Source organism: Hesperophylax consimilis, chromosome 18, assembly GCF_061612785.1.
Source record: "Hesperophylax consimilis isolate HC1 chromosome 18, BYU_Hcon_1.0, whole genome shotgun sequence".
NCBI classification, from domain to species: Eukaryota; Metazoa; Arthropoda; class Insecta; order Trichoptera; family Limnephilidae; genus Hesperophylax; species Hesperophylax consimilis.
Window position 1 is genome coordinate 13,971,022 of NC_142853.1, and position 13,153 is coordinate 13,984,174.

At 31.8% G+C, this 13,153-nt stretch overlaps 1 protein-coding gene across 1 annotated transcript in view; it reads left to right on the plus strand.

The window, feature by feature from the left end:
- The window catches only part of LOC149415401 (uncharacterized), a 38,519-nt gene that overhangs the window by 23,050 nt on the left and 2,316 nt on the right, over positions 1-13,153 (plus strand). The window contains exon 2 of the mRNA XM_089642211.1: positions 12,535-12,713. Coding sequence (XP_089498337.1) covers positions 12,535-12,713 — 179 coding nt within the window. The remainder of the gene's footprint in view (positions 1-12,534; positions 12,714-13,153) is intronic.

Genomic DNA, 13,153 nt, shown 5'->3' on the forward strand with positions numbered 1-13,153 from the left:
GTATTCTACTCGCATTATTTAATTGAAGCATCTGAAACATTTCTAGGCGACCAAATTTTCAAACCAAAAACACATGATTTTGCATTACTACGTATGGCATCGCCTTAATATGAAAATACGTCCGGGTTGCAGGAAGTTCTGGAAAGATAAAAGGTATGACAGTTGGGAGGGAAACTACCCAAACCCGCGTCCCAAATTTCTATGTTTTTAGAAACATCAAACAAAGGGTACTCTTAGTGCGTAACCAACCTTATACTTTTTGAATTTTAATGTTATTTTTTCCTCTTTTCAGTGTACACCCTTCAGTGGCCAGCTCTGTTTCAGCGCACCTCTCTGACGTCATGGCCGCCATCAGAAGACACGACTGTTCTGAATTCAAATGTGTCCAGACATGACAATTGGCGCCCAAATGAATTCTCTAGAGTTGCCAGACTGTAAAATACAATTTAGCCACAAATAATTATTATTTAAGTGCCTACCGAATGCGGTAGAAAGATTCAATAAAACATAGATTATTTATTATTTTTCGTGGAGACGTTTGAATCATATTCGCCCATTATTATTTATGCCCATCCCAATGTTAATTTATTTATTGTTATTATTTATCATTGCTTAATAAGCGTGTAGTTTAAGAGAAGTTTCGATGAAAACCTACAAGTTTTATGGGAGTATTTTGACTTTTAAAATGTACTATTCATTATAATAATATGATTTTTATTAAAGCAATATCTCTTTACAGGAGACAGCTTTCTTGATTTAAGTTTTTCACAATAATATTCATTTCAATTAAGAACACCTTATATTTTTTGTAAGAAATAACTACATATTTGATTGTAAATAACTAAATTATCTATTACATCATCCTCTCAAAGCTTTTTTAATAATAATAAGTTAGTAGTTTTAAAATTTCAATCTGCAATTAATTTTACAGTGGAAACCGTTTAACACGCGAACTGTTACTTCGAAATATCGAATACCACACAATTCGTTGCAGATCGTTATTTAAAAAAAATCTGTTTTATTTCATTACTCTTTCAATGCCTTAATTTCTTCTATATTCACAATGGTACTGGTAAAACATTTAAATTAACATATTTTTATGTCCTTAGTTATAAAACACACTATAATAAATTGTTTTATTTGAGACAACACGATGCTTGAAGCCATGTTGAATATTAAAATAATATTTATTTTTATTTTAAGATTTTGTTAATTTATGTCATTATTTATTAGATAGTATCTATACTATTTATTTATTTGAGCTTGTCTTCAACACAAAAAAAAACAAATTGACTCGTTGAAAAAATTACATTTTTGTAATTTTTATTTTACAACGAATTCAATTTTCTTTGCTTATCTTTAACAATATTCCCAGTTTGACTCATTATTTAAAAATAATATATGCCCACTATGCACGGTTATTTAATATCCCGCTCCTGTTTATTTTTTAGCATTCATATTACTGTATGTAATGTGTTTTTCAACAATATTAAAAAAAAAAAGATGCTCAGTCCATTTCTTATCGGTTTTTTTTATATTATTTTGAAGATGGTTGACTCCGTGAAGTGTAAAAATTATAAAGTTATACCTTTGTATCAATTTAACCAGTGATGGTAGCTTTTCAATAATTGTAATTCCTTTTTATGGCGTGAAAGAAAAAAGTTAGTTATTGTATAATAATGAAATCTGTGTACGAATAGTATTTTTGTAAATATTTTGAGTGTTTGTAACACTTTCTTAGGTAATTGTTTATAATAAATAAACGAGTTTAAAAATTATTTTATCATAATGTTATTTTTCCCATTTTTTGTAATAAACCCGGCATTAATATTTCACAAAATTGTGAATTGTGTGAAGCAATGGAAGGAAAACGGTAGATACTGCTTATACAGACACTATTACTATGAAGAACACTAAACACATTGTTGACAGCTTCTGTAAAAACCTAATGTTGCTTTGTATTACAAGCATTTACTAAACTCTACACTAAAATCCCACTCTCATTCAAAAATCACAACAATATTATAATATTTTAATCTCAAGTAAAAAGCTGGATACAAAGCACAGGGAGATCAGAAATAGAAAATATACTGACACCAATTACAGACGAAAATCGAAACCAATCAAATGCATTAAAAATCATCATGTAATATCTTTATAATTATTTCACAAAAAACATTACGAGATAATTCGTTTATTATTTACTAGCGTGGGGGTACACCCTTCATGCGATGCACCCCCATTTCTTTTGCTTCCAACATGATGCTGTTTTTCAAAAAAGCATGTTTTTACCTATGACAGGTGACATCTATATAGTATAGGTATATAAAAACGTTGTGTCAAAATTTTAAAGTCATCGGTAAAGAAATTTCGGAGATTTAAGATTTTGAACAAACGAACATTTTGATTAATATAGATTATCAACCAAAGTTTCTAAAATGTTTTTAAAACTAGTTTGGAATACCCGTCCGCAGTCCCCTCTTACTATGCAAACTATCGGACTTGTACCCGGCGTTGCTGCGTGTAATCTCTAGGAGATATATATATACAATAGTGACTTTTCTATAGGCCTTTTTAAGATATACAAGTCCGTAGTACATTATTTTGATGTATCTCATAAGGTTTAGCCAGTGTTAGCAATGTAAGCGCACGAAAATATGTTTTTACGACTCGATTACAAGACATCAACTTTTCTCTACTTTCCATAAATATAATATGCATGTATTATTTATATAAACCTTTCGGAAGAAATTCTCTAAATGAAAACTCGATCAAAATACGTTGCCTATCTAACGTATAATCGATGTTGCTTGACAATTCTGTAAATGAAATTCTCTAAATTTATAGTTATTTTAAAAAATGTTTTATAAAATTTTCAAACCGCCTTACATATAATATTTTAAAGGTTAGGTACTGTTTTTATCAATCATAAATATAAATAACTTACTTCCGTAGGTATTATTATATTATATATTGGTCTAAAAATATATACATATTATCGTTACGAATTCGTTGTAATTAATTAAAATGTGAGTCTCGAGCAAGCCCACCGTTATTAGAGTCTAGTCTCGTTCGATTGTTATTGGTCGTTATCATATAACATATATAGTTATAATATGTGAAGGAAGGGAATGCGAACTTATACGTTAATATTTAAAAATAATTTGATAAATTTGGGTGACTTAGAAGATGTGTTTAATGAAGGAGAGGCAATTCTTCATACTTAAGGACAGCCAAAAAACATGTGATGTAAAATTCCCTCTTGCAGACCACATAAAGTAGGCACTCTCCGCGGAGTGCATTTTAATTACCTCCAGAAACGAGAACGATGTTAAATCAGTTGTATTTGGCGTCAAGAATGAAGTCTTCTTCGAAAAATCGGGTGTTGTCTTATGGTGTGTATACAATACATTTGCGAATTACGGGAAAGGAATGAAGCAACTGCAAGCGGCGTTAATCGCCATTTGTGATTGTTTCGTTCCTTTCCCATAAGTTAAGGTTCGGCTCGGCAGTTCGGCTCTCGTATGTTTACGTAGCATTATGTTATATTATTATAATCGCTAACAATGGTTTCATAATGCCATGATGTTACATCCTGCTTAAAGATTACCGAATCGTGAATATGGTTAGACGTTAAGGTTAGAGGAACAACGTACTAGTTTACTGTACCGTAAACCGGCGTTACTTCGTACAATGAAAGTGCTTTGTTTAGAAAGTTACAATAAAATATACACTCCTATAATTAGTATATAATAATTAAAGCAAAACTGGTTGACGGTTAAAAAAGGAAGAAACATTTCAGTGCATTCGCGTCGTACATTCATCAGAAACAAACGTTCGCCATTATTCAATAATCTCCGACCTACGCTCACTACATTTAGCATTTTTCAACCAAAACTTTTTTTAAGGCTATGACTAGGTAGTATTTTTGTTATGTAATGGTAAAATACTATGAGTTGTGAAAATATCTTCTTTTCTTTGTGTCTGCTTAGTATTTCTATATATTAAGTATTTTTCTTTATTATTTTATTTATTTGGGAAAATCAACACATTATTTACATACATAAGAATAAACTAAATAATAAAGATAAAATCCAATAACAGATTTTCACTTAAAATTATAATAATAAAAAAGAATATTTAAAAAAAAAAACTAAGGGTTCTGTACCCGTGGCCTGAGAGATTTACAAAAAATACAATATTGTAAATAATAAATAAAAAATAATAGAAGATGTAAGAACACAAATAAATAAAAAATAAAAGAAGATGTAAGAACACAAATAAATAAAAAATAATAGAAGATGTAAGAACACAAATAAATAAAAATGTAAAGTTAATTGATATAGGTACTAATAACCAGCTAAGTTTCAAAAATTTAAAGTTAACTGATATACTAATAACCAGCTAAAATTCAAAACATAATGTATTGTAAAATTTCAACACAGCAGCAATCAATAAAAGCACTACACAATAGCAATATTAACAATATAATAAATGTATACCTACAACTAAATTGACCACATGAGTATAAATTGGAAGGTAAGTAACTGGAAAGGATTCAAAGCAACAACATGATTACGTACTTCCAGTAGAATATTTAAAATTATTTAATGTTAGTTATTACATATCTTTTAAAGGTTCTTAAATTACATGTGAATATGTCCACATCATTAAAATTCTTATTAAATATACTACAGGCTCTGAATATAAACGCATTTTGTCTGATATTAGTAGAACATTTATGGAGATGAAAAAGTGAGTTTTCTCTAGTTCTAACGCTCGGGACTCTAAAATTAATTTCTGACAGAAGGGGAGAACAATCAATAAAGCCATTGATAATTTTATGGAGATATATTATATCTGCAGAGTCTCTTCTAGTTTTAAATGGCTTAAGTCCATAAAGGTCCATCGAGCTGTTTACGCCAAGGTTTGAATTTAATTTTAAATTTAAATGATGGACAAATTTTCTTTGAATGGCTTCAATGCGATTTATGTAAATATTATATTGAGGATTCCATATGGGAGAAGCGAATTCAAGATGACTGCGAACATAAGAAAAATATTAATATTATGATATTATTAAATTCTTTTCCAATACGGAATAAGAATCCTAAATCCTAAATGGAATTATATAAAGTAAATTCTATGAGGGGGTGACTGCATCACTTTTGCATTTCCTTATTATCTCATTGTATACCGCATAGGTACTGATGCAATGTTACAATATAAAAATATTTTAGGCATCTCTAAGGGGCAAAGTTCCCCACGCATCAAATATTTTAACCTACACGTTCAAAGATGGCGGTAATTTAATTTTTTTGTTAAAATACGCTTTTTGCAAGTTATTGCTGTACAATGTTAAGACGAATTATTTGACGCAATATGAATATGAATAAATAATTTAATAACTCAATTCAATCTAATATTGTATTTTTAAGCCTTTATTGAAATAATTATGTTTTAATGTGTACGAAACTATTTATTAATATTAATATTGTGTGTGTACAGGCGCATACAAACAATTCGTCGTAATATTTTAAGACATAACTTGCAGTGTATCCGCCATCTATGAAAGAGCAGATTATGAAATCTTTTATGGTGCAAAGTACAGATTACGCTATTTGTAAATTGTAGGGTCAATAATCTTTTTACTCAGTCATTATTATTATTAGTTATTTTAAAAGTTCATTCATAAATAATAGTTTTACGTAAATAATATAATATAAGTAAGTCACTTTCAAGTCGGTCGATATCGGAGAGATTATGTTTGCTGTTAAGTGAAAACTTTAAAAATGGGTACGCAGAGTGGAAAAGATAGGAAAAGTCGAAAAAGTGGGAAACGATGAGAACGATTTTATTAACATTTTCAGGTCTTATCATATACAGTATAAGTTGTCACAGATTGTAAAAAGTAATAGCTTTAGTTAATTTTAGTACATCAGAATTTAAAAGAAGATTGCTCAAAAATGTCTTGTATTTCCGTTAAATTGTATAGATTGACAGTCCGTTTTTTTATTAAAGATATACAAAAATTCCCGGGTCACGAATAACCTGACAATGTTTGAAAACCTCCTAGTACCACCACACTAAGAGGAAAATGTTGCTTGTATCGTGATAGAGGACTTGGTCAATCAAAGAATTGAAAGTACGACGCCTGGGTGGGACCCAAACGCCATGCCAACTCAGCCACTACTGACATGAAATTGAACTTCAAACACAAAACTCGAACCCCATTTAATTATTTATTTATTAACCATTTTTAGGGGTTTTAACATATCAATCTAGTGTGGTAGTAGAAAAGCATGTAAAAAACTGTATACAAATATATTTTACGAATAAAGGAAAGAAAAAAAAATTGTAATAAATACTCTAAATAATATTTGTCTAAACTCTAACATTGACGTTTTTTCAGATTCACTGCCCAAATTCAAACGTGGCATCATGTCAATAATTTAAACTGTTCAATACGCATACATGGAGACATACACACATACACACATACACACACACCCTCACCCTCTCTCACACACACACACACACACACCCTCCCTCTCACACACACACACCCACACATACAATACACACAAACTCACACAAACACTCACACATACAATACACACACACCTATATATTTAACCTGGTAGTTAAGGAATAAACGGTTCCATGATAACTGATAACTGATAACTGATGATAACACAGTGACAATTCAACACACTTTTAAAAAGTGATATAAAGTCATTAGAAACGATGAAAAATTATTTTTTTTAACCTAACCTAACCTAACCTACTCAACCCAGTTAATAAAGTTTTTGTTTCGTCACTTTCCATGACTTTATATAACTTTTTAAAGATGTGATGAATTATCATTGTGATGATTTATCCGGTCACCGGAATAAACATACCACTTAGCAGACTTTACAAGGAAACATATCATGGATACCCAACATGAAGTATCTTATTCCTGTATATTGTTTCATCTATGTAAATCATGTTTCTATAATATAAAATAAAATTAAAATAAAATTGTACATAATTACTAATAATTATACATACCTATTGCCTCAGTAACAACATTTTTTATGTGTTTAGTGAGCAATTGAAAATTTCCACGAACTCGCTATAATTATTTCCCTGCATTATTATTCTGGGCAGAGAGGTATATATTATATAGTAGTTAGTCCCAGAATTACTGCACTGAAATAAATCCCGACATCTAGTATTACGTATTGGAATTTAAAAGCTTATACATATTTATAGCAATTCTGGGTTAACAAATGCATCATTAAATTTTTATTTTTCATTGAAACACGATAATCGATTTGGTTGATGATTCATAATATCGACATGAATAAGAAACGCCTTCAGGTCTGCAATAAATAAACCACTCACTTACCTACTATAAACATTATTTTATGGCATGGACTGACATCTACAGACTTTTTTGATAGTTACGCTGCGTAGCGATCAATAAAATTATATTTTTTCATACGCCGTATAAGATACACAATAATGGTTTAACTTTAAAACAGAAGGTGGCTCTTTGCAGGAACTTAATAAGAGATTATTAAAAAATGTAACTCATTTTTAAGAGATAACGGCGAAGACTAATAAAGTTTATCCAGAAGTTTCGATAAACGATAAAAAGGGAAAACAAAAATAAATATTTCTGTCTGAGACAGAAAAATCATTAAAAAATCCTTTAAACAACTAAAAATCAATGATTTTATATATTTATATGTATATATTTTTTATTCTTCAGAGCCTTTGTCATCTTTAAGGATTATGTGTGGGGGTGTTTTTGAAGTTCTTTCAAATCCTTCCACAGCCGAATTAAGTAGCGAAACGAGCCGTACACACCTAGAAAATAATTTCAACCGTTCGCAAATTTAATATAAAGCCCACGAAAATCAGAAGCATAATTTCAGATTTCCTTGATGCTTAGGTATCTGATACTATTTTATACTGTTTAAGTTTACACTATTATTATATTAATGACTACAGTTTAGGATTGTTGTAAACCGAAGTGGCGCCCTCATTTGTTTTCAAAAATAACAGTCTGACGACTTAATTTATAAAGATCGTTGCATTGAAGTTAATCAATGCGAAAAAGGTTTCCTGGACCCAATATAGGTGATTTTTATATACCAAACGTAATATGGGATTCATAAAATAGTAAAACTTTTTACCCAGACAATATCAATCAGGGTTCCCACGAAATAATTGAAATGCAATTAAATAAATTACATAAAGTCAATTCACGTCTTCTAGTATTATATATTTCCTTTGTATCTACTTGTATTTTGTTCTACAATCAGTCCATTCTATAATAAGAAAAACAATTAGAACTTCAAACAACTTCAATTAACTTTAGCATTAACACCTGTTTCATAAGAAAAACCTAAGGAAATAGTAGAAATACCTTCCGCACTTTACTGCTGTTGGAACAATGAACATCATTATTATACTTCCTCGTGCAAGTTCCATTGTTTGTCGTTGTGGAAAATATCAAAACATTTATTTGGTTAGAAAATAGACACTCGTTAAATGAATTGTGCAATCTTTTGTGTCATTTGAAGATTCACGATTGTAAAAGAAATTTCAAATAATATTATATAACTCTGAATTAACTAAATTGCTTTGGGTTTAAAATAATGAGGTTCCTACCATAATGCGTTGTTTCGTATCACGATTTGTCACAAATTACATAATAAATAATAAATTCTTCCTAGATATTATTATATTCATTAATCATTTTCTGAACTATGTTCAACAAATTAATGGAAAAGCTCTCTCCCGGCGCGTATGCGTTATTTTAATAAAATAATATATTTGTTATTTCACAATTTGTGTAAAAATAATGGATATATAATGTATATAAATATAAATGTTAATGTTCGTTTGTTTTAATTTTAAATCTCCGAAAGTTCTTCATCGGTTGCTTTGAAATTTTGACACAACATTGCATACGAATACGCGTGTGATTTTATATTATATATTACCTATATTATAGAGATGTCACCTGTGACAGGTAAAAAAACCTTTGTTGTCACCTGTGACAGTTAAAAAAGGTTTTTTTTCATCTGAAAACGCTTGTGTTATTATATGCAAACCTATATTATATAGATGTCACCTGTGACATTTAAAACCTGCTTTTTTAAAACTGCGCCATCTATTGGACATAAAAGCAACACGCACTATTTTTTCTCTATCTGCACAGACAGACTGAGCCACAGCAATGCATGTATATTATATTTTCAGAAAGTTTCAGCAGATACTCTCAGTATCGCCGTGAACGATCATCATTTAAAAAATAAATGTTGCTTAAAATGGATTTATCCGTGATGATAAAATAAAAACAGCCAAATACTTCCCAACCTTCTTCTTCCACATCTTCTACCTTTCCCCACTCTTTTCAGCCTCAAATATGTGATATGTTTCCCCAAAATAATATGAAAATAATATTGTAGTCACTGAGACATAAAAGCACCTTAAAATTAATATCTGTTCACTTCGACTGCAATTTAGCACGCAACGTAGAATCGTTGAGATCAAATAAATGGATAATTTTCCATAAAAGTTTATTCAAAGTTAAACAATACCATCTATATTATTTGTTATATCTAACATAAATGGTACAACTCTCATTTTCCTTCCTTCTCGAGTCACCAAATACGTAGATTTCACCATTGAAATGAAAATTGCCTGTCGCTGTCTACAATGCCTTCAATAACACTTTTCTTCAATAATGTGGGTACCTACCCACGTTGTTAAACTGAAAACTTCACCGGAAAATTACGTTTCCGCTGCATTGTTTAACCAAGGACGTATCATAAAGTTTGACTCGGATAAGTTGAAAATGAAACAAGTACCTGACTACAAGTATTTTCGTTGAAAATAAAGTAAGTACTTATTATTCACCGATTGCGTAGTTCAGGTATTTTCACACCAAAAATGGTTAAATTGGTCGAATAACAAGCTGATTAGATTTCTTGATCTGATTTCAGCGCTTTTGTATGAAATAATGGGCATGACAACATCCATAATACGCTGTAAAAATGTGACTACCACATACTAGCCGCAGCCATGTTTTTTGAGGGTGAAGGGAGAAGGGAAGAGAAGGAAACGTGGAAGAGAAAAAAAGCTCATTGTAATTTGATGGATCCTAAGAAGAGTGTTAGCCACTTTTGTATGACAAATCAAACTGAAAACCGATGTCTCAAAATCAGATCTTCACGCCAATTATGATCCTAAGGACAGTGTTGGCCACTTTTGTATGATAAATCAAACTGAACAATCGACGTCACAATATAAGGTCTTCACGCCAATTATAATCCTAAGGACAATGTTAGCCACTTTTGTATGACAAATCAAAATGAACAATCGACGTCATAAAATCAGGTCTTCACGCCAATTATAATCCTAAGGACAGTGTTAGCCACTTTTGTATGACAAATCAAAATTAACAATCGACGTCATAAAATCAGGTCTTCGCGCCAATTATAATCCTAAGGACAGTGTTAGCCACTTTTGTATGACAAATCAAAATGAACAATCGACGTCACAAAATTAGTTCTTCACACAAATTATGATCCTAAGGACAGTGTTAGCCACTTTTGTATGACAAATCAAACTGAACAATTGACGTCACAAAATCAGGTCTTCACGCCAATTATGATCCTAAGGAGAGTGTTAGCCACTTTTGTCTGACAAATCAAACTGAACAATTGACGTCACATAATCAAGTCTTCACGCCAATTAACATTAGGTACCTTTCAGAGTGGTAGATACTCGCAGTATCGCCCTAGTGTTGAAATTCCTTCAGCCGTGTTAAGGGACCAAATCTGAATAAGCGCACGGAGAAACATGAATATTGCTAATTTATTAAGGATCTCTTCCAATTATTGGTAAAAACCAAAGGGAGAAAAATGAGTATTGCTAATTAATTAAAAATCTCTTCAAATTATTCGTAATCCGGCTATAAACGGTAAAGCAACCCTTTATCGAATGAATAACAGGGTTTCTGATAATATATTAGTATTTTCAAATATATTATCACTATGTCGGAATAATATCACTGTATCACTGCTATACAATGCAGCTCAATAGTAAATGTATATTCTTAATATATTGGCTAATTTTTCTACTTGTGAGGGCGCCATTGGAGCTTCCGAATTGTCAAGGCGCTGATAATACCCAACAGCTAACACTCCTAACGAATCACCGTTGAGATTATTTTTCATAAAAACACGCGCTTCACAAAAATACAAATCATCCGAATATTATTCATGACAGTGATGTCTAGGTGTCTAGTGGTTTTGACAAGGGGCGCCAAAATTTTATTCGGCCAGCCCTGACCCCAATTTGGGATGCCAAAAACCGGGCGGTTTGGACTCTTTTGCGGTATTTACAAATGTAATTATTTTGAATATGTACATTTTTAATACTAATTTCATATGAATGAACTTGTTTTACTCTGGGAATCAAATCTTCAACTCCCAGTCTAACAGCAAATGAGAAGTATACCTTACACTACGGAAACCTCTTTGTTTACAATCCACTTCCATATTGCACCAGACAGTCGTCATTGTCCATAATTACTTATGAAAAAGTGAATGACTAAAACAATTCGAGGCAGTACTTAGTACTTACCTAGAAGTTAGACACAATATTTGCTCAAATAGAGATACTCGTAATATAAGACAGCGTCCTCCCGTGCGTGCACTAAATTTCACGGTTTGGTTCCTTCAATGACGATTGTTCTACGAACATATAAGTAATGGCGCAGGTACACTCGAGGCCATTCCGTAATCGCATTTCCTTGGAAGACATTCTTTGCCGACCGTTCTGGAAAACCCTCTCTCCGAACCCATCCCTTATCTCGTAATTGCCACTCATAAACCAAACCACTTACGCACCCCTTACTCCCTGCTAGATCTTTATAGAAAAAGGAACGTTTCTAGATCTGCGTGTTAAAAAATACCTGCAATGCATTAATCTTTCCAAGAAACGATAAAACCTTTGCGGTAAACTTTTGACTTGCCAACAGGATCTAAAACGCTTTATTTTATTTAGGTAACAAACCCTCAGTTCTTTCGGGGCATTAGCTGTGATAACAAGTGTTTTGTGACGTGAAATTTGGCAGTGTAGTTTCGATTTTATATTGAACATTATCATCAACAATGTACAAGCAATTTTTAATATTCTCTGCGATGTTCGCGGTCGTGATCCCTACTTACGTTTTCGCATACGCCCAGCATCCGGGAGCGTATTCATCTCCTCAGTATGCAAAAAAGGGCGCTCATTATTCTCAGCCATACAACCAACAGGGCCGCTTTTCTGAAAAAGAATACCAGAAAATATCGCAGTCGGAACCCAACGAAAACGCTGAACGATCGAAACACCAGGAAATTGATATTTCTGGATACCCGCGAGATCAGATGGAATCGTATTCAAGTACATTCGAAAATTACACGAATCAGGCGGGAAATACAGATACTCAGGGTTACCATGGCGTGGAAAATAACGAAATTACAGAAATAAATAATGGTTCCTCGGGGAAGGTAACTCAATCTGGTAGAGCTGCGGGATTTGTGGAGACGGCAGGAAATTTTCTCAATGGAAGAGGAGGCCAAATGTTGGCAGATATTGCCAGGGAGGTTATTTCACGATCGACTGGAGCCTCTAGTCAGGTTGGTGTAGAATTGATTTGGCAGGTATGTTTTGAAGATTTTGATTATTGTGTTTGTCCTGCTCGTCATCTGGTATTATAAACTTTATTTAGTTAAAACCCATTATACCTAAAACTGCAGCTGAAGTTAATATACGTCAGCAAAAATCTATTTTCAATGATTAGTTTTCCATTGTGTTTAAGTACTGAATGTATTTTTCATGTGTGTTTATTTATCTAATAGAATAAAAACTAATAAAATAGGTTCTAATTAATTTGTTAAATGTAGTTCAGTCTTGTGTATTTTATAACATTGTCAGTTTTTCACAACCTAAATAAGAAATGGAAGTGTACGTGGCCTTTTCTACGAATTTAATAAAAGGCGATCCACCTCGACGTTGCATTTGAAATCTTACGCGTGGCGGTAAGGCTAAAATTCTCACTTAACACCGGTCGCCCGTTTTAAATTGTACCAAAAAACATCGT